This window comes from Lontra canadensis, unplaced genomic scaffold, assembly GCF_010015895.1.
Source record: "Lontra canadensis isolate GAN:19392208 unplaced genomic scaffold, GSC_riverotter_1.0 scaffold44, whole genome shotgun sequence".
Classification (NCBI taxonomy): Eukaryota; Metazoa; Chordata; class Mammalia; order Carnivora; family Mustelidae; genus Lontra; species Lontra canadensis.
Window position 1 is genome coordinate 13,770,777 of NW_022631038.1, and position 22,065 is coordinate 13,792,841.

The window sequence follows — 22,065 nt, forward strand, 5'->3', positions numbered from 1 at the left end:
CTTTAGTCATTGAAGTATCAATATTGGCTCATTCATTATAAAAAGGAAAGATAAAATGCACGCATAGGATGATTACAATTTTATGAAATAGAAATAGCTAATACAACGCAATTGAATCCACAGAAAAGAGGCATTCCCAATTTTGGAAGGCGCTAACACAGGAAGGCGGGTTTTGAATAAGAAAACATTCCTGAAGGAAATGGAAGGATGTGTTAGAGCTCCCTATATGCTAGGGCGGGTATGGGCCTTGAACGTATTAACCCGCACAGGGCCCCTGACAAACCTGTCGTCTGTACCTATGGGTAAGGGAGCTCGCTCAGAGAGAGGCTCCAGCTCCCAGCCCGTCTTGGGATTCAAACAGGTGCATACCCATCACTAGGACATACTGCCTTAAAAGCAAATTAGCAATTCGACTGAATTTAAAAAGCTGTGCAGGAACCGCTTTAAAACAAAGCTATAACATCACGTATTTGTTAGTAAACAGATCCTTCTGAAACGCTCGGAAAGTGCTTGCCTAGCGGTTTCAGCGTTGCCCCAAGAAATCGAATCCGGCTGCTCTGTTGAGCGAGGTGAAGGCAAAGTTCGACCACTCACCTTTCTCTGGCTCCATAAATCCGCCGGAGCGGATCAGAGGCGGCTTCCCTGGAGGCCTCGCTGCTCCTGCGGTGGCCCGGGGACTCCTCCGTCCCTGGCTGGTGTGAGGTTGAATGGTGACTTGTGGGGCAGGTGGGGGGTCCCCGGGGACGGAGCCTGGGGCGGGAGGCGGCGGCCGCCCAGGACCGGGCCCGCAGTCGCGACAGCGCCCCCTGCCGGCCGCGGACGGCGCTCGCGCTCAGCCTCAGGCTGGTGCCGGCGGGAGCCAACACCCCGGCCTCGCGGGGAAGGTCTGCTCTGCGCCCCCCGCTCCCCACGGCGTCAGAAGCGGCCCGCGACCGCGCTGCGCACCCCCGGCCGACCCGGGGACGCGGTTTCCCCGGCCCGTCGGCTCCCTAAGTTCCCAGCAGCAGCTCCAGGAAAGCCTGGCGCCCGTGTCGCCGAGGGAGAGAGGCCCTCGGTCCCTTTCCCTGTCCGTTCGCGGGCCCGCGCCGGCCACGATCCCCGGCCACCGCCACGGCCAAGCTCCCCGGCCGCGACTCCGGACCCCGTCGCCGACTCCGGACCCCGTCGGCGTGGGCCACTGATGGCCGATTCTCCCCGCAGCGGGGGTGGTGGTGGTGGTGGTATTTTTTTGCTCCTCGGGGCACACCCTCGATCTCCATCTTCGAGTTCTCATGTCAACCTGCTTCTTTGGCTCCGCTTTGCTCCCACTCCCCGCCCCCCCGCCCCGAACTTGGGTACTTGCGTTCTGTAGGTCTGAGTTTGGGTCGGGGCGAGTCCGGGAACCTGTTTATCGGGTGATGCGGCAGGGGATCCAAGGCCACACTTGGCGACAAACACTGGACTGGCACATGTCACTCAAGCGCCACAAACTCACGGATGAGCAGACGAACTCGTGACTGCCTTCCCCGCCTGCTTCTCCTCCTGCCTCCCCGCCTCCCCGGGGCTCGCCCTCCTTCACCGCGGCTGCCCCAGCTCTGGCGAGCCCCACCTGCCTTCGCTCCCGGCCCAACACGCTCCGCCGCAGTGGTTCAGCTTTGCCGAGGTTTTCTTCGCCCTGTCTCACCCCTTCACTAAGGAACATCTGACCTCCTGCTTCCAGGCCCCGTGAAAATGCTGTGGCCTTTGAAAACCCTTCCCCAGTTGCGGGCAGGCCGAGGTCACCTCTCCACCCTCCCTGTGATCCCACGGCTGGTCACCAGGTCAGGCGCGAGTGAGAACCCCTTGCCACACTCTGAGGTCCCAGCCAAGGGATGTTTGCAGAGTGGCTGCCGAACTGTGCACTGGCCTCCCCATCAGTTGCTATTTTTGTACCAAGGAAACAGAGCACCAAGAAGACGAACCGCAAATTCCACACTCACACATTGGAACTTCAAAGACACTGGAAGGTGCATCTTTATTTAGATGAGGCTGATCTCTGTCGGGGGTCAGCAAGCTTCTTCCATAAAGACGCAGACTGTCGCTATTTCAAGCTCTGTCCTAACTTTCAACTTAGCGGTCCTAGGACGAAAGCTGCCGTAGTAATACATAAATGAGTGTGTTCCAATGAGCTTTATTGGTAGACATTGAAATTTGAATTTCATATAACTGTCACGTGTCATGAAGAGTTACTCTTTTTCAACCATTTCAAGATGTAAAAATCATTCTTATTTGTGGGGCTTAGGTGTCACCAGTCTGCGAGCCATGCCTAACCCCGCGTCCTTCGGCATAAGACTCGTATAGGAGCTTGATTTTTTTTTTTTTTTTGACCGAAAAGCCTCTCAAATGAAAACTTATCAATACAAGCAGAGAAGAACGGAACAACGGCTGGACGGGGGTGAGGAGGAACAGAAAGGGCGCTCCCCCGAGATCCCTTGCAGCCAGAACCGTTTATGCCGCCATCTAGCGGTCAACTCCCGTGAGGTCGGCTCTGAGGGCTCTCCGCCCCCCAGGACCTGGAAAACATTCTCCCCTCCCATCAGCTCAGGGCCATGGCTGGGGTTTGTGTTCCTGACCACATCCAACAAGGACTTCAAATCCGTTAAACCAAAAGTAAGGGTGAAGGCAAAGAACTCTAAACCTTCAAGAAACCTGTTAAAGTGAAAAAAGCAAGCTTTAAGTCGGAATTTTGAGATTAGTCCAATTTCTACTCCCTTTTCCCAAGCAAGCACTCAGCTTTCGGGTAAGAAAAAGAAAGGTTGGAAGGGCCAGTTGTTCAAGATGACAGAGTTTAAGGCCGAGCCTGCCCGTGAGTCCCGCTGGCCTCCAACACAGGAAGATCTGCACCATCACACAGACATGCCTGCAAAAGTCCTGCGACGTGGGCACAAAGAAGTGGAGGAGCCCAGTGGGTAAGATCCGTGGGTTCCATTCCAGTGCGTCACTGAATTCTCCGTGCCCTGGGTGGTTAGCCTTTGTGCCATTTCCCCAACTGTTAAAACGGGGCAAAACACCTACTTCAGAGGGTTGCTGGATGCTGAAATGAGCTAAGGGTATCTTGGCCTCAAGGTATCAGCTACCACGATGAATTTCTTGAACACCTACTACCTGTCAGACATCGAATGCTCTCTATATTTTGCCAATGAGATCCTTGTAACTGTCTTACGGAGTGAACTCTTTCCTCCATCCTGTAAACAAGCCTGTATATACACGTAAGTAAATAGGGGTACTGTGGCTGGGTGGTGGTGTGGTGTGGAATCATGAAGGGTGTCAGCTCTTCCCCCACGTTCATGTCATTTAAGCATCCAGGACACAACGGAGTGACCATGTGACAAACGTGACCGAACCCTGACGTGCTGGCAAGAATGAGCACTGAGTAACTGTTAGCTAATGTGGTGGCATTCTTAGAATTTAGGAAGGCTTTCAGGGTGGATGTGACCCGTCACTCTTCCTGCCTGGAGGTGACCTTGCTGCCGTCACTCTTGGCCTTTGGATTGTTTGTGAATGATGGCAGCTGGTAGAGGGAGTGCCTGGGACCATCTACATGTTGGAGCTTCCAACAACCAGTGGTTACGTGTCTCTTCTGCTTGCCCTGCTACTTTATCTCGCCCATTTCTGAAGGTCTGTAAGTTTATAGCTAATGGAATATTCACATACTGCTCAATTTATCAAGACCTCTGAGGACAATGAAAAACTCAGAGCTCCAACAGAATATTTGCGCATGTTTAAAACCCCGGATGTTGGTGAGAGTTGCTGCTCCCTGAATGTATCTGAGATAGGAAAATGCTTAGAAGCTAGTTCCCAAAGTCCCAGGGTTTCCGATCTTTGCAAAGCTTCCCTCATCCCACATCTTCAAGTCCCTCAACGAGACACAGAAAAGAGATGTTCGGACCTACCAGGATCCCGGCCCCATCCTCTCTCAGAAACCCAGAGACCCCAGGGCCGTTAAGACCATGGGTCTCTCCGCGGAGACGCACCCGGGAGGGCAGGCAGTGGCACAGGAAGTAAAGCACAAATCTGAAGCCTGGTCTTCACCATCGGTGTGTCTGTGGCACTCACCCCATTTGAACTCGAGTTCCAAATCTGTGAGATGGGAAGGAGGAAGATCCTATACCCTCCATATAGTGCTGACCAAGGAGCACAGGGACAAAGTGCAGAGGAAACCATCAGGCACCATCAGTGTGTTTCAAAGGTTTATAATAAACTTTGAATGCGATGACTGAAAGAGGAGATGGCTCAAATTACTTTTATGGCCAGCTGCCTGCGTTCTTTAAGGTTTGGGGCACAGGCTTACAATCTCAAATGTTTTCTGTCTTACGTTCAGTTTTCTCTAAATTAGGTCAGTGGGAAAGAACATCTGCTGGCTTGCATTGTCCTTGTCCCCCACCAGGTGGCGCTGCTTCCCAATTAGCAATTTCTTTTGGCGAGGGGCTGGCTGAGACCTCCTTTTACATGGATCAAGTTGGAGCTGCAAGAAGAAAAAGAAAAAAAAAATGAAGAACCACCCGGCCCCCCACCACACGCCCCCACCCCACCCAAATTCCAAGTGAGCAAAATGGGAGCTGGGGATAAGAGCGCTGGTGACGGAGAACTGCAGTCGCTGCCCAAGGGGTCGACTGCGGGGCGGAGGGTCTCCGATGCCTCCGCAGTGATGTGCCCCACGTTCCAGAGCAGACAGGAGGAAGCCTACAGGCCTGTGCTCCCAAGATGGACAGAGTCTGCAAACACGCACGCAGTTCAGGCAACGTGTCCCCACTCCCATCCAGAGGCCTCTCATTTTTCAAAATAAGAATTTAAGAATTTGGTTCATTTCTCAAGGTACGGCCAGGAAAGTCACTTTTTGCATGTTATGGGCACAAGAGCTGCAAATTGTAAGCAGTGATGAAATGCTGATGTTGGACTGGCCTTCGGCAGCCAAACTGCGCCAGCCAGTGTGCTAACGGGCGTTCTCTGGGAAAGGACAGTGCTGCCCTCTGTGCACGGTCAGTGTAAAGGGGACCTCGAGTGGACCCCTGCCTCTCAGCCCTTGGACACTAGAGTCCATTCTCGTAATAGCTGGTCCCTCAACACCCCTCCTCCAGCCCCCAGTCCCCCACCATGCAAGGAAGGTCCAGAGACACGGTGACCATGTTTTCCTCATTCCCGCACACCTCATTTCCCTGAAAATAAATGGGCCCTCCTGTGGGGGGCTGGGGTGGGGAAAGTCAGCATTTTTCTTTATTCTTTTGAGATGAAGTGATTGAAGGGTTACGGGGTTGAGCTACTGTCCCAGCTTGCCTCCATTTGCTTTCACTGCCTTAACCTTAGAGTGCTTTTGTAATCAGTATGTAGAATTGAAAAAAGGTGTCTTCCAAGCTCAAATGGACGACGCTCTTAAGTACTAGATGCTACCTGTCAAAAAAAAAAAAAAAAAAAGATTAATTTACCCTGTGCTTTAATCTTTATGGAACCTTCTCAGAAAGATTTGATTTTTAGCACTTACATAAAAAAGTAAATGTGGATTTGCCTTGTAATGTACTTCTTCTACTCCAGGGTCGAATAATTGGGACTGGGCCACTCAACCCAGGGCTGCCGTCCTTTGGTAAGCTCTCCAACGAGAGCTGATTTTTGAGGACAAGGAATATTTTGGTTTTTGTCAGTGGACAGAGCTGAAGTAGCTAATCTCAACATAAGAACGAACTACGTTGCCAGGTCTTTCACCACCCAGAGGACCAGACCTGCTGCCCTCCTCCCGGACTCAGCTCTCTTTCCCGTCTTCAGGTCTCCTCGCCAACAACCTCCATCCTCCTAGTCCTCAAAAGCAAATTTAACAGACATCCAAGTGCCTTCTTGGTGCTATTTCCCAAAGCTGGACCTTTTGCATACATTAAAATACAGTCTTGTTTTCTATTTGGGGAAAATGAAACTCGGAGGCCCAAGGTTCCTTCCACTTGCCTCCTCCGGTCCTGCTTCTCCCCCTGCCTCACCCGCACGCTAACCAGTCAGTCTCTGAACGGCCAGACCTTCCTGCCTCCACCAGCCAAGTTTCTGTAAATACCATAGTCAACATGTTCCTCCTCTACTGAAAACCTGGAAACTTCCAATGTTGCATTCCATCAGCCTCAAAACCTCCAACCTGAGTCTGGTTTATCTCTCGAACCACAAACCTCACACCTCTTCTAAAACGTTCCCTCTCCCACACCTGCCTTCATCTCCTCCTCCCGCCTCAGCCACCAAACACTGTCCCTTACAGTCCTGTGCCCCCTCCACACGGGGACCCTCCAAGGCCCGGCCCTCTGCACACTCCCTGCACAGAGCCACGGTTCGCGGGCCTCCCCCAAGCCGAGCCTTCCGCGGTGCCATTGCGTCCGCCCAGGGGGGTGTCGCTGCGGACTGTGGGTGGGATGCGGTCCGCATGAGTGCGAAGCACTCGGAAAACGATCTGGCAAATCCTGGAAAACTGAGGATTTGGGTAGGTCCTACAGCCCGGCACTGGCACTCCTGGATTTGAAGCCCAGAGAACCGTCACACACACGAGCCCGGAGACCGCTGCCAAAGCGCGCCCGCGGGAGCGAAAATCGAAAACCACCCGGGTGTGGACAGAACGGCTCAGCTGTGTGTGCGTGTACTTCTCCCCTCGGCAGGGAACACCGTGAAGGTAGCGAAGACGAATAAACCGCGGGACATGAGGCCCGCCACACCCGATGAGCAGAGACAGTCACAGGAGACTGCCCGCGAGCTGCCTTTTCTGCGGAGCTCAGGAAAGAGCGAGCCAGTGTGGTGGGGGGAGGAGGGCCTAAGGGGTGAAGGGGGAAGATGGCAACAGGCAACAATGCAGTTTCGGACAGTGGGCTCCTGGGGCAGCGGAGGAAGGAGGAGAAGGGACAAGGGACAGGCAGGGGACACAGGTGGCAACACGGGTGGCCTGCGCACTAACTGGCAAGCGGTTCCTCACGAGCGCCTGCGCGCAGGTGCATCTGCTGGCTGAGGGGGGAGCCGGCTCCTGGGGCTGCTCAAACCCACTGTCCGAATGGGCCCGGAGGGAGGGAACACTCAGAAGGTGGCTCCGGACAATCGGGCCATCATTCCTGCCTTGTGCGCCCGAGCCCCTGCGCGCCCACGGCTGCGAGTGCTGAGGGACGGCCGGAGGGGCCTGGGCCGAGCCCCTGGTCACCACCGCTAGGCAGGACAGAGCTGTGCACACCCGCGAGGCCAGAGTCTCCCCGTGAATTACTCGGTGTGCAGAAACAGACTAGAGACTGGGTTGGAGAAGACAGAACCGGGGGGACACAAGCTACTCCACACTGTCCTGACAGCTGCCTGGAAAACACAATCGTCATAAATCCGGGAGAGTCAATCAGGTCCCCTGCACCTGCGGGGCGGGGAGCCTCCATCGGAAACAGCCCTGGGCACACAGCGCAGGCCCTGAGGACAGAAACACAGGCTCTCCTTCCAGTGTCACACAGGCGACCTACAGAGTAAGACTGGGGGGTGGGGGGTGGGGAAGAAACTCAAGGACATCCAAATGGTAAAAAACAAACAAAAAACTTGGGGATTCGCCGCCCCACATTACGGGGGAAATGGGGTGATTCTTTAAAAAGAAAATACAAATCACCACATGTGATGTCCTCCTCCTTTCACTTTAACACAATTTGCAATAAACCACAATTCTTAAGCTGTTTTTCATTTTTTTTATTGCTGTTAATTCAAGGAAAAAGGGTTGCATAAAATCCAATCTGTTCTAGAAATATAAGTGGCCTTTCCAGTACATAACATTTCAAATATCAAAGTATATGGTAAACATACAAATAAGGAGAAGGTAACATACCTCCTATGTACAGTACAGTATTTTAAATCATAAAATAAGCTCCGTGAAGTACAACTGGCAAGGGATTCACAATGCGGTCCGCACGTGGCTTATCAAAACTCTCACCGGAACAACTCAACTGCAGCTTAACAATTAATTTAATAATGTGGTCCAAAAATACCCAGATCAAATAAAATATATTTAATCAAAATAATTTCCTTTACTTGAACTTTTCTTTTTAAATTAAAGCTTTCATCTACCCCTGCATCCCCGCCCCTTTCCCCTTTAACTCCCACCCTGAAAGTTAGTTTCAAAACGTGCACCGCTGTTATAAATATAAATGCTACCTGTGAAGCATTAAATGAAGCTTCTTTTGTCTTCAAGTTTTTCCTTTTATCTAGCAATCTGTTAGGCTTCTGCACCAAGACCAAATATTTAAGTCCCTCTGCTGTACACTGACGTTACTCCACACAACAAAAACCTATCCCTTCCGCTCCGTACTGAGGAATGGGAAAACAAAACCGCCCCGACCCTTATCTCGGACTATACAGTGGTAGTTGCTCATTGCTGTTGAACGCAGCAGTTCCAAAAATACACCCAATCTTCCAGATAATCTCAGTGCACTTTAGGAAATCAAAAATTACCTGGAAGCAATTTAGTACATAGATTGGCTTTAAAAAAAACTTTTTTTTTTTTTTAAACAGCAGCATTAAACTTAGTGACATGACACTGACATGATTAATACCATCTTAACACACTCAGAATTCAGTCTTTCACATTATAATCAAGCATAGTGGTAAACTTATCAAAGTGACTTTGCTACGAGAGACGGGTTAGGGAACAAACCTGACTTTTGCAGAAACCAGAGCTTCTGCTCAGATTGCAATAAACCATACACATTTTTAAACACAACGTAACACTGCTACAGTTGGTGTGAGAAAAGAAGAACTCTTTACTCAGGTAGTGTCTCTTTAGCACGACACAGTGGTAGACTACAAGTAAGATCGGCTGTCGACTTTCATTACACACAGACACACAGAACAACACTCACACGAGTTTGTTTACTTTATTATGTCTCTCTGAAGCAACAGGCTAAAAAAGTATGATGAAGTAAAAAGTTTTTTGGGTTTTTTGTTTTGTTTTTATTTTTTTATTTTATTTTATTTTTTTTTAATAAAAAGCTCTTTGTCCTCTTCAGACTTCGTATTTTTTTTTGTTTCATATGGTTTTACTTCTTCCGCTCTCTTCCACTTACTTTAATATTGATTTGGACCACAAGCACTGCATATATGTGTTTACGGGATGCTGTTCGGTACATATATACACACAGTTCAGGGGACTTGATGTGTCCTTTCACAGGAAGGTGAAACATTCCACCCTCGATTTATAGGAAGGGCAGGTCATGGAAGTGGGGACCGATGCGTGGCCAACTGCCCCGGTCACGGGTCGCTTGAAGGAGGGTGGCGGGGTGATGTGTGTCCTTTAGGGTGAAAGTGAGAAGAGTGCGGAAGAAGCAAAGTTTCTCTTTTTCAAAACCATATGACTATCACCAGTGTTATAAAAAAAGGTCAAATACACAGTTTTAAAGATTCAGTAAACATTGCACACAGCAAGTATTCAGTGTAAAAAAAAAAAAAGCACAGCAAACATTTTCCTTTTGATAGTTTGTCTGGAGGTTTAAATTACATGTATCATACAGATAAGCCTGTTGTTGAACCAGGAGACCAGAGGCTCAAAAGCAATGCATTCTTTTTTGTTTTGGACATTGGTACAAGAGAAATGAAAAATCCCAACTGCATAGAAATCTAGGAAATGTATAGACAAAGAAACACAAACAAAATACCTTTCCTTTCCTCCCCTCCACACCCCACCATGACTCCCCAACACGTCAGGGTATTAAGCAGTCAAGCTTTACTTGTTTCAGTCTGCAGAATCCAACGTATCATTAGAAGGGGGGAGGGGAGGTGCGTATCTCAGTCTGTAAGTGCCTAAAACAGGAAAACAGAACTGCTAAGTCACTGCTTACAAGGCAAGGCATCACAAACCACAAGACAGCAAACGGCATGCTCGGCAGAAGGCAGCATCCTCCGCACTACTATGGTTGCAAAATGGGGAAATAAACTACCTTCAAAAAGTAGTATGAAGTTTGTGCTTTAAGTTCAACCTAAAGCTATCAAACTTGACCTTCCTGTAAAAATGCCAAGTATACACTCGCAATTCAAGCTTTTTTTTTTTTTTTTTCGGGGTGAGATTTGGCAAAACGACAAAAGCCAAATCCAGGCGAGAGAGAACAGTCTGGCGTCTCCGCTGAATGTGCGGTCTTACGCAGACTCATCTAAGAACGTTTTCTTGTTTCTGGTGGTAATAACATTAAACAGAGTTCAAATAATTCCCTTATTCCCAGACCAGGGCTTAAACATTTTGTCCCTTAAAATGCAACAGCATTTTTTTTTTTTTTTTTTTGGAAGCATCCGCTGGGAGGGAAAGGGGCAGCATGAGGGAATGTGCATGAGGCCAGCTGGCTAGGCACCGATCCACTCAAGAGAAACTAGAAATCACACATGTCAGAGGACCACGTGACTTCCTACAACTTCAGTATCTGAAAAGTCTGCTTACTCTACGCAACAGGATTATAGCTTAAAAAAAAAGTGCTGCAAGCAAGAGATTTGACATATATAACGCAAATTCCCATGGTACTCCTTCCAAAGTGCCTCAGTGGTTTTATGCTTTCCTTGGAAACTGAATTCCTCTCCCCTTCCTTGCGCTGTGTGCCCTGGGTCTACACTAGGTCTTCCCACTTGCATTTCGGGATTTGTTACCGCAAGCACAACACCCGTAAAGGAACACACACCAGCTCTTTCTGCCACACCGGGGCCACCGTGCTCAGTAAGGCAGGGAGAAACGGGCACACTCAAAAACAAGTCCTCTGGGAGCTCTCATGATTACCTTGTTGACTGGCCTCCATGGACGACTGCTTGCACTCCTGTGCGTAGTGTCCGCTCACGCCACAGTTGTAACATGACACGTTCCCGTTCTTCTTGGGCCCCGAAGCGCTCGTGTTGGCAACTACGTTAGGTGCTGGGTAGACAGGATAGAACCTCCCAAACCCCGCCATCTGCTGCAGGCCGTAGTTGGCTTGGCTCCCCATGACCGGGTCATGCACCAGCCCGTTTGCATATGGAGTCTGAGGCAGAAAGAAAGGAAGTTGGTTTCCGTTGCTCTGATGTGCTTGGTTGAGGTAGCTGCCATTGCAGAGGGACGGCAGAGTGAAGAACGACGGGACTCGGTACATCGGTCCGGGCATCGGGTTGGGATAGTAGTAGCTATTCAGCTGCAGGCTCCCGTTGGTCCCGCAGCTGCACCTGCGCCCACACGAACCGCAAGGGCCTGAGCCCACCTGCTGCGGCGGCAACACCGTCCCGTTAGCGTTCGTGTTACCCACCGCACTGATGTAGGACGTGCTGTCACTCTGCGCAGTGCTGTGTGTCAAAGCGGGGCTCGGGCTGGGGGCGGGGCCTGGGGTGTGGGTGGGGACGGCGGGCGGCCCGGCGGGCGGGGCCTGACTGAGGCCCGCCCCCGCCGACGGGGCCGACGTGGCCGCGGGGCTGAGCACGCTGGAGCTCTGGCTGGGCAGCACGCTGGCGGCGAGGGGCGAGCCGGGCAAGGTGTAGGAAGCTGGTGGCTGGGCGGCTGACAGGCCGGCTGCTGGAAGAACTACCTTCACATTGGTAGGCTGAGGGACGGTCCCCGTGTTTCCCTCGATTTGAGGCACCATTTGATTGAGTCCTACCACCTGGGATGCAGATTTTGTGATGGGGTCCGTGGTAGCAACAGGAGATCCCGGAAAACTACCTGGGCTGTGGACAGGAAGAAAGGCAGTGTTTGGTGATCCAATGCTCAGACTCGCGGGGGGCTGCTGTGGGATGTTAACTGGGCAACTCTCTGAAGACCCCTGTGGGGGCGGCAACTTTAGCCTCTGGATTGTGAGGTGTAAAGCGGGGGTGCTGCTGTGGGGGAGGAAGGCTGACGGAAGAGGTAAAGGGGAAGCCAGTAATTCAAGGTGTTTTTCGGATTCTCCAGTAGAAGCTGCTGGCCCCAGGATTCCAACAGGGGTAGAATTTGTGGATTCCCTTATTGCAGAAATAGCAACAGGACTGGGAACGAGCATCCCTATTGTCTTGCCATCGGCAGATTTGGGTGGAGGAACAACAACGTCAGACTTCTGGGCACCATTGTGCATGACACAGTGTAAAGTTGGCATAAAAGAAATATGCTGATACTTGGGTGCGGTTAGGGGATCTTCTAAAAGGCCTCCGTTGTCGCTTCCTAATGAAGCAATCTGAACAGGTGGCTGGCCAGTGACGGTCTGGTTGACAGAACCATAGCCTGTAAACCTGGTTGTTGACGGATTCCCAGAATCCTCAGAATTGCTGTCTGTGTCTAAGGGAAACATATAAATAGATGTTAAAGCATGCATCACTCCCATCCCTTGCTAGAAATAAATTTTATCTTTTTTTTAAACTTTTATTTTACATTTTATTTTTTTTAAAGTAGCTTCTATGCCCAGAGTGGATCCCAATGCGGAGCCCAAACTCACGACCCTGAGATCAAGACCTAAGCTGAGATCAAGAGTCGGACGCTTAACCGACTGAGCCACCCAGGCGCCCCAAATTTTAAGTGTATCTAAAATGAACTCTGAAGTTTAGAACTGGAGGAGATATGTCCCTCGGTTTCCTGACCACAAAGCTGACCTTCATTTAATTTTTTACTTCCTATGGACTTCATTTAAAAAATATAGAGATTCGTTAAAGGCAAAACTATGGTGACAATAAAAAGACCAGTGGACGCCAGGGGTGGGAGTTGAGGGCAGAGACGAAGAGGCAGAGCACAGGGGACTTTCAGGGTGGTGATAATGATCTGTATGATATTATAATGGTAAATACAAGACATTATACATTTGTCCACTGCCACTGAAGGTGTAACCACCAAGAATGAAGCCTTAGGGCACTGTGGGCTCTGGGTGATAATAACGCGTCAACGGATGTTCATGCTTGGTAAAAGTGCACCACTCCAGTGAGTGCTAGTGATTAACGGGGCAGGCTATGTGGCAGCAGTACAGGGGAAAGCTCTGTAGTACCTCCCTCTTCATTTTATTGTAAACCAAAAACTGCTCTAAAAAAATTAAGTCTTTACAAACAAAACCCAAACAAAACCAAACCATGGAGAGATAAGCAACAAAAGGTTAACTGGAGACTGAATGAAGCACAACATAAACAGAGCTTTATTTAATATCACCTTATTACTGAGAAAAGGATTGGGTCTTTTTAACTTTAATCAATTTTAAGCAATGCACTTGATCTGTATTCTGCACTGCCAAACTCAAGGTCTTCAGATGGGTCTCACACACATGATGCCATTTAAAGGAGCTCAATTACAAGACTAGCCTTCACCCAAGCATCTAGCAGTAGGGAATAGAAGAGAATGGAATAAATATCTGGTAAATATTCGTACTTTGACATATTTCAGTAGGAAAAAGAACATTTAAAGCTCCTAGGATAGTCATAGACCAAATGGTGCTGGAGCACAAGCAGCGAGGCAAACACGAGAGTGCCACCATTTCTCCCGTGGCCAAACAGCAAAGTGGCAAATCCAAAATTACACTTTACATGGCATTACTGCTGCAATCGCTCTTAGGGCTGTATGTAGAAATAGCTTCAATCTAGACTTCCCTTGGGTGTCTTGACTTCTGGTATAAAGAGGGCAAAAGATAAGGTCTAGACCACAACAGGTAGGTATTATAAATCCAGATACTGCAATAATTCGTAGAGAAACCATGCAATTAAATGTAGTGCCTATTTTAACATTTTTTTTTGCTCATAAATACAAGCAGAACTGCATCATATACTTAAAAATGTTTACACGTATTAAGGTAAATGCTAGCTATACTCAGCAAAGATGTTAAAAACTTCTAAAACAATACTAAAAACAAATCATACTAGTAGTCTTTCTCAAGAAAGGTTAAACAGAACCTGCTTAATGACACAGGATGTCAACAGTGTTATTGAATCGATTATAACAATTTAGGAAGAAGAGTTTCAACATATGAGTAAGTGATTCTAGCATGAACTTCCCTGAGTAACTGAGGTGTTTCTTCCTAAACACTTCAAAACAAAATGTATCCAAATATTAGTAACTTATTCAAGGCATTTTATCTGTTCTGTAACACCATAGGAATACACAAAGACCAACACTTAAGTCCAAAGAAGACAGATCATTTTTCAGGTGGTTAACTACATTTCTGTATGAACTGGGCTTTCTTTAAATCTCAAGTCATGGCAAACGGCCCTATGAGTTTAAACAATCCCAAGTGGTTTTCTGAGTATTGTAAGGACTCCTCTAGCTAATGAGAGATGGTCTCTCCCTTTTCTGCACTGGCTTTCAAAAGTAGGAAGTCTCAAAACAAAACCCCATTATGAGCAACAGAACAACAAAGTCACATGCTTTTTAAAGCAACCTTTTCATGCACTCAAAATTCTAAAAATGATTAAAGCTTTTTCCCACAGTGGATATTTTTCCCCCCTGCTGGTTTTAGACATTCCAAATGATTCTTCATTGAGGGAAGGCTCAACTGAGTCACTTGAAAACCGAGCCTATCTGAAAACGGCAAGTTCCTCCATCCAGGCTGCCAACTCGCCCTACTGGACGGCAGGAAAGGGAGGCTGCAAAGTAACCCGGGTGCACAGATGTGCTCTTCCCAATTCTGACCAAGGGGCCAAATGTGCACTGTTAGCTCAAGAGCCCCCGGATTATTGGCAAATCCCACAGAATCAAGCAGAGCATGTGAAGTGAAACACGCTGAAAGCCTATCTATCTTGGATAAGGCGTAAGAATGCTCTCATTTAACCTTCATTAGCGCTCTGGGCAGTTATGTCCATTTTACTTTTTTTTTTCTTTTCTGTTAGCAAAGTGCAGATCAGAAACAGTGCTGCCTCCAATGAGAACTCGTGGTCAAGTCACTACATGCTTCCTTGGTAGGGTTTCAGAACAACCGCACGGTCGAGCCGGGCTGTGAGTGCACATCGTGATGCAGGAGCAACTCCTGCTGTAGCTCCCTAAGACATGACCTGATACTCTAACACAGGAGCAAAGGTCTGGGAAAGCTATACACTGCCCAGCAAGAAGCCACACATGGCTGAAATACTGTGGTGGGAGTATTTACACAAATACTCTTTGTGGCCCAAGAGAAATCAGTTAATACTTCCCACTAGCATGGGTACATCTTAGAACCATCAAATAACCAAAATGTTCCTAATCAGATATTTATAACCAAGATGTTACCAATCAGATGTGTTTATCATGTGTAAAGAATGATATCCTCATTCAATATATACATTTTTGAGATCTCATTTCCAGAATGGTAGGGTAAGGCTCTCTGACACTTCGCTTCTGCATAAAAGGAACAAGAATCCTGGCAAAAACTGTCAAAATCAACTTTTTCAGAACTCTAGAAATTAACTAAAGGCTTGCAGCAACCTGAGGAGTGTTTATTCCAGAAAAGCTATTGACTCTCTTAAGAGGAGCAAGCACTGTGGCATTTTACCTTGCCCTAATTCCTATATATTTTCTCCAGTTCAGAAGTAGCTTTATAAAGGAAAAGTTTTGCAGCTACAGTAGCTTTATAAACTAGTAGCCTAGCAGCCACTAGAAAAAGCATGCATTTGGAGCTATCTAAAAGCCCCATCCCCAAAGAGCTGTCACTATTGGCCTAGCAATTAGAGCTCACTCTGTGAACAGCTGCTTACCCATGCGGCATTTGTCACAATCAACCAGCAGCAAATGTTTTAACAACTTGGCTGCATCAGGCAGTGTTACCACTTGGGGCTAACAAGAGCTTGACCAAAAAACTTTAAAAGAAAAAAAACGAAGAATGAGATGTCCACAAGGAGTTTTGAAAAGCTTCCACATATTCCTAAAAATCTTAAAAGGCCATGCTCGTATCTTGAGCTGTAAGCCCAGGAAAGACCTGAGAAAGCCCTACATTCTTACTTTTGGCTGACTCTGAGCTTCTGCTTAAGGAAGAATTGAGAACATAATACATACAGAAAATAAATAGCAAAATGGCAGATGTGAATCCTATGTTATCAGCAATTACAGTAAAATTAAATGGATTAAACATTCCACTCAAATGGTAGAGATAGGCAAATGGCTAAAAAGCCACAATCCAACTACATGCGGTCTGTAAGAGATACACTTCCGATTCAAAGACATGAATAGGCTTAAAGTAAAAGGACAGAAAAAGAAGTACGCTATAAATAATACCTAAGAGAGCTAGAGTGCTGTATTATTTTCAGATAAAATAGACTGTAAGACAAAAATTGTTACTAGAGACTAAAAAAGGTATTTTATAATGATAAAAGGATCAATCCATTAAGAAGATACATATATCATAAATAAGTACTTCCAGGAACACACACATTTTTAATTTTTCTACACTGAACTCTTTATTTTATTATGACTGTTTTCTTTCTACTTAATTTCATATGCAGGGAAATAAAGCTTTAAAAAAATCAACACTGCTAGGAACTCCCAAGTCAGTGGTCTATAAGACACCCTTTATACCAATTAAATTTAAAATCAATAATGACATTTATAGAAACATAAAATTATGTATGTCTGACTGATTTTAAGAGACAACATACATTTTCCTCTGCCACCCCCATTTCCCTTCCAGAGAGCAAACCTCTGTCTTTTTCTTCTTCACTTTCAAAGCTTTCTCTTCCATCATGTCGTGGGCTAGAAGGAGAACTGTAACTCTCTGAAGAGGTTTCTCCACATGTGTCATGTCCAGATCCAATGTCCAAATTCACATCTAAAAAATAACAATTCTATTTTTTAAAAATCATGTTAAGTAGTTAATTTCTAAATTGAACCATTAGAATTAGTTACAGCTATAAAAATTTTTTTCTTTCAGTTTGTCTATAAACACCTAAAAGGCTGGTCCTTGACCTAGGTAAAAATTCATTATTAAAATACAATGTTAATTGAAAATAACAATAACAAATACATTCTTCAAATAAAGGCAGAGGGAACAAGTCCATCTTACTGATTTTTTAAAAAATCAGACTTTAGTTTCTTTGTAGGGTCTGCTCAGTCCTAGCACATGAAGCCATTATCTAAGTCTAGATATTTTAGCTTCTCAGAGCTTATTGGAAAATACATTCTTTAATAGAATTCAAGAATAGAACTGACTGCCAAAAATGCTTATTCAGTGAAATCACTGTGCCTGAGTATTTAAAAAGACTCAAATGCTTCCCATCTAGACCGAGTAGCCCCTTGAGTTCTGCCCAGAAACCAGGCCCACATCGAGGTGGCGTAGTGGGTGTAGTACAGAACTTGTCATGATCAATTAGTCATATCTGTTTTGGGCACAGAGGAAAGATTATTAGTATACCTAGTACTAGACACTCCTGCACTGGTGCAAACTTAGATAACTCTTCTATTCATTTCTGTAAACTCGGCAGCTAACATAGTTTCTGCCTTGCAGCAAGCACTCAACATGTGTTTAGTGTACAAATCCGCATATAAGGAATTCTGGAGGCATTTTGGAATTATATAGATGAGTGAACCATTTCTATGGCAACGTGGTAGAAGCAGTAAAAGGTAACTGCTTGGACAAAATATGTTTTAGAAAAAAGATATGGTTTGTGTAATACTGAACTAGTTAGCTGACTAATCTGTGTCCTTTGAAGGTATTAAATTTATAACAGAGTTAGTACGGTTAAGGATGACCTAGCCTAGCCCACCCACTCCAATGGTAAGGAGACATTAAAGAATAAAGTCATTAAGAATGCAGATGTTGCAGTTCCCTTTGGGTAATAAAATGCCAAACTGCCAAAGGAAAACGGCACAAAATCTCATGAGCCTGTAAGAGTGGCAGAGGAGTGACTTGTGCAAGTACCAGTTTTACAGAAAAGTAAGCTGGAGTGTACTTACACATGGTAATAGGTTCTGCATTACCAGTCACAACATGACTAAGGAAAGGGATGCGAACCAACACTAACGGCGATCAGAAGACCATTTAATGCGCCATGGCGGCCAAACAGCCCGGCACCAAACTGGACCGATGAAAGTAAAACCTATACCACTGTGGCGTGTGTGGAAATTGTGCATATAAATATCTCAAGCAGCAAAATGAACAAAATGAACAATTCTACTGAGGGAATCAAAGATCCAAGGACAGTTCTCACACCAGAAATGGTACACTAAAAGGGAGCCCCTGGAGTAGGATGAGCTGAGATTTGCTCACTAAAACTCAGACAGTGAAACCCCAGTGGAGTCTTTGAAACTTCAAAGCCTAAGTTCTGGAATGTGTTTAAAAAAAAAAAAAAAGAGCAGCTATTTCTCCAAATGCCAATTTATAGAATGATTCACTTTAGATTACATAGCTAGTAAATACTCTCATCACCGAACTGTCAAATATAATCATTTGCAGTTTTTCAGGAGCTATACACATCAATCTATACTAAACATAATCCTCTCTTCAAGGATCCAGAAGGTAAAGAGTCTCGAACTTTTCTCATCAGGAATTACATTATCCTCTGGAGTCAGGAGGCGTGGATGGGGAGGATGAAACAATTATGCCAATGGACGGTCCACCCACTGTCCTTTCGAACAGAAGCATACATTTTTTTAATTTGTTTCTCTCAAAGGGTAAAAGGTTATACATGCTATTAAGAAGACAAAACCCCAAAACTTGTCATATTCTAGTCTAACAATAAAAATCCGGGTTATTAGTATGTTCGAACCAACAGAAGTTCGGGTGGACCAAAGAAGTATGTAGGTCCGTCAGATGACAGAACCATATTAGAGGAAGCTGGAGATTTTTAAGTCTCTGAAATGTCTTGAAAGAACTACTGAGAGGTCAACTATCTCACAGCCCCTCCAAACTTCCTGGTGCCACAACCCGCAATGGAAGAACGGGGTGGAAGAAACACAGGTGATACAGTGGGACAAAGTTCTTAACAGCGCAGATGAAGTAAAGCAAACAGCCTTTTAGTGGACAGATTTAAAGCTGGAGGGTTTTTTTTTGTTGTTTTGTTTTTTAAAGATTTTATTTATTTGACAGAGAGAGATCACAAGTAGACAGAGAGGCAGGCAGAGAGAGAGAGAGAAGCAGGCTCCCCACTGAGGAGAGAGCCCGACGCGGGACTCGATCCCAGGACCCTGAGATCATGACCTGAGCCGAAGGCAGCGGCCTAACCCACTGAGCCACGCAGGCGCCCCTAAAGCTGGAGGTTTTAAAAGCAAATATACTGCAAAGAATACAGATGACGAATAGGATGCCTGCTTTTTTGGGAGGACACAACATGAAGGGAGGCAGTAAGGGACTTCTTTTGCTCCCTTTTGTATCTTTAGAATATTGAACTATATAAATGTATTATTACTCAAGATGGAAGTTAAATTTTAAGATCAAAAAAGAGTAATACTCCTCTTAGTTATTTAAAGACGCAGACAACCTCCCCATCAGAGGATCTGGTATTTTCAACTCAAATACAGTTTCTACACTTTTAAGACATGCAGGATTTTTCCATAAAGAACAAAATCTTAAATATATCTTGAGTTTACCGAATGCTTAAAGGTAATTCCTTCTTTATACCCTAATGTTTCAAAGGGACATTAATAAATAGAGGGTTCTGTGTTTTGTTTTTTTTTTAAATTGGAGTCGGCAAACATCCGAGCTACATTTGACATCAGTGCAAATTTATAGAGATTTTACATACAGTCACACTTCAGGACACAGAATAAGGTTAATCCTAATAAAAAAAAAAAATCCTGATGTTATATTTTCAGAATACTGGAAAATAAAGAGCCCAAGGAATTGGGAGGTTGGGATGTTATTTAGAAGTTCTTAATAACCTACAGTTATGTTTTCTTCTACCTTCGAATAGGGAAAGGAACTAAATTACGGGGCACCGAGGGGCTCAGTAGGGTGAAATGCTTTTCACGTGCAGCCATATTTAATTCTTTACAATCTAGGGAAAGAGGTTCTTACTCCTGTTTTACAAATGAGAAAAATAAGGCTTTGGAGAGGCCACACGTTTACAAAACTAGTGGAGTACAACAGTCAAACCTACACTGGGCTGAGATCAAAGTCCACAGAACTTCTCTGCAAAGAGGAAGCTAACGAGCAGAAAAGAGCTGTGTGCTTCTTTGGGGAGCAGCAGTTCCCATATTATGTGAGAGACAAGGAACAGGCCAATGTTCTGAGGGTGGCACAAATTTCGACTGGGAAATGACCCAACGTGGTAAGTGATCTAGGAGACAAACATGTGGGCAGTGCAGAAAATGAGCTGGAGGGAGGAAAACCGGAGACGGGGAGATGTGCCGGAAGTAATTTCCAACCATCCACTGACAGAGACCTTTCGTCGTTCTTGTTTTAGCTATTCCTCCTCCTCCTAGGTGCCATTACCACAGGAAACCTCAAAGACAGTTAAGTGTTAAAATAAACTCATCGACAACGTGGGGTTTTTTCCCATGTCATTTTCTCCCCCAAAGACAGTTCAGTTGGCTAATTCAATGAGTTGGCCAGATGAATTTAGAATCAAAACGTAACTCTATTTCCTGTATCAATTTTCAGTCTCTCTGAATAAATGGCTGGCTTAAAAGCAAACTCCATTAAAAATACATATTCTGGTTATTCGTGTTGTATCACAACTGAGTATGCTAATATTTGAATAAAATTTACATCTAAAAAACCCTTAACTTGTGAGGTCAGTCCACTCAACAAATGTGTTAGGTACACGCATGAACAAAACACATTCTCCTACCAGTCTACGGCCTTTTATTCTCTTTTATCTTTCCTATTGATAGTAAACATGACCTTGAAAAGTTATCATTGAGCCAGCAGAAAGGACATTTCTCAAATGAATACAAAAGCAGAAAAAGTAAAGAGACCTTAAAATAAAAGTGGGTAAATGGAAACTAGACAAATCTAGCACAATAAAAATCCGAGCGTCTGCGTTCCCCTAAAGCTCCATAAAACCCCATGAAGGGTGGCCAGTAGAACAGGAAAATGTCAACAAGAAACCAAAAAATGACTTTACACAAGAACAAGGACAGGTTTCCACGAGGGTAGAAAAGAACTTCCAGCAGTGACTGGCTTGAGAAGCAGACAAGTGAGGGGCCGGTTGCTACCAGAGGAAGGAGGAGGTGGTAAGTAGAACTGTGGCAAAGGAAAGGTTTACCTCCACTGCTGAATCCTACGTCCTCAATTAACGCCATTTATTCAAACACTGCTGTTCGCATCAGTGCAAATTCCAATCAGTGCGAAGTACAGTATCAAGATCTGGCACAACACTCCAATACCTATCATAATGGGTATCATGCTAAATACATTTAGGTGATGGGTATTTAACAGAGAAACTTCCTTACCTTTCACAGAACCACCAAGGGCATGTTGAGAAGTGGAGAGTCTAATACCATTTATTCTACTATTCAATCTGTTGTCAGTTTTCTTCATTTTCTCCCTAAACCCAAAGTACACACATTAGCGACATTTTTTATAAGCTTCTCTAGAGAACACAGTTAAGTATTATCACTAAATTTCCCCTCAGGGACGCCTGCGTGGCTCAGTCACTTATGCGCCTTCCGCTCAGGTTGTGATCCCAAGGTCCTGGGATCCAGCCCTGGTTTGGGCTCTCTGATCAGTGGGGAGCCTGCTTCTCCCTCTGCCTGTCACTACCCCTGCCCCCGGGCTTGTGCTCTCTGTTTCTGACAAATAAATAAATAAACCTTTTAAACAAATAAAATTCCCCTCAATTTTTTATAATAAAAAAATTTTAGTAAGCTATAATCTAAATGCAAGATTCACCAGTAATCTGAGAATTCTGAACCTCTCCAAACTGAGATTTGGCAATAGCTTTATTTCAATCATTTGCATTTGTTGATAACTTTGAATTTAAAAAAATTAAGCCCTGCAGTAAAAATAGGAGGAAAACTAGTCGAAAAATACCATCTGTATGATGTCAACTAAACAGGCCCATGGTCAAACCCCCCATGTTGCCTTTCTTACCAATTTCTATTACTGGAAAAATTACATTGAACCTACTTTTCTATTTGTGGCTTTCCTTTCTTCTTATTTATTGACGATAAGCCTCGTTTCTCAGTTGAATGCTAATGGAAAGAATAAAAAGAAATCAAACAGACTAACAATAAACTACACTGTGGAGTTATCCTTCTGAGATCAAACATTCTAATAAATTCTG

At 45.5% G+C, this 22,065-nt stretch overlaps 1 protein-coding gene across 3 annotated transcripts in view; it reads right to left on the reverse strand.

The window, feature by feature from the left end:
• Nucleotides 1–4,247: 4,247 nt before the first annotated feature.
• Nucleotides 4,248–22,065, reverse strand: part of ZCCHC2 (zinc finger CCHC-type containing 2) — a 61,811-nt gene continuing 43,993 nt past the window's right edge. The window contains exons 10-15 of one of the 3 annotated variants that reach the window (XR_004384364.1): nt 21,909–21,973; nt 21,233–21,327; nt 16,542–16,670; nt 10,748–12,241; nt 5,318–5,406; nt 4,248–4,483 (exon numbers count right to left, since the gene is read on the reverse strand). Coding sequence is in view for 1 of the 3 variants with exons in the window: in XM_032872282.1 (XP_032728173.1) it covers nt 9,722–9,789; nt 10,748–12,241; nt 16,542–16,670; nt 21,233–21,327; nt 21,909–21,973 (1,851 nt within the window). In the remaining 2 variants the exon portion in view is untranslated. Of the gene's footprint in view, nt 4,484–5,165; nt 5,407–7,671; nt 9,790–10,747; nt 12,242–16,541; nt 16,671–21,232; nt 21,328–21,908; nt 21,974–22,065 lie in introns of those variants that run through there. The other 2 variants (XR_004384363.1, XM_032872282.1) reach the window with 2 other exon arrangements.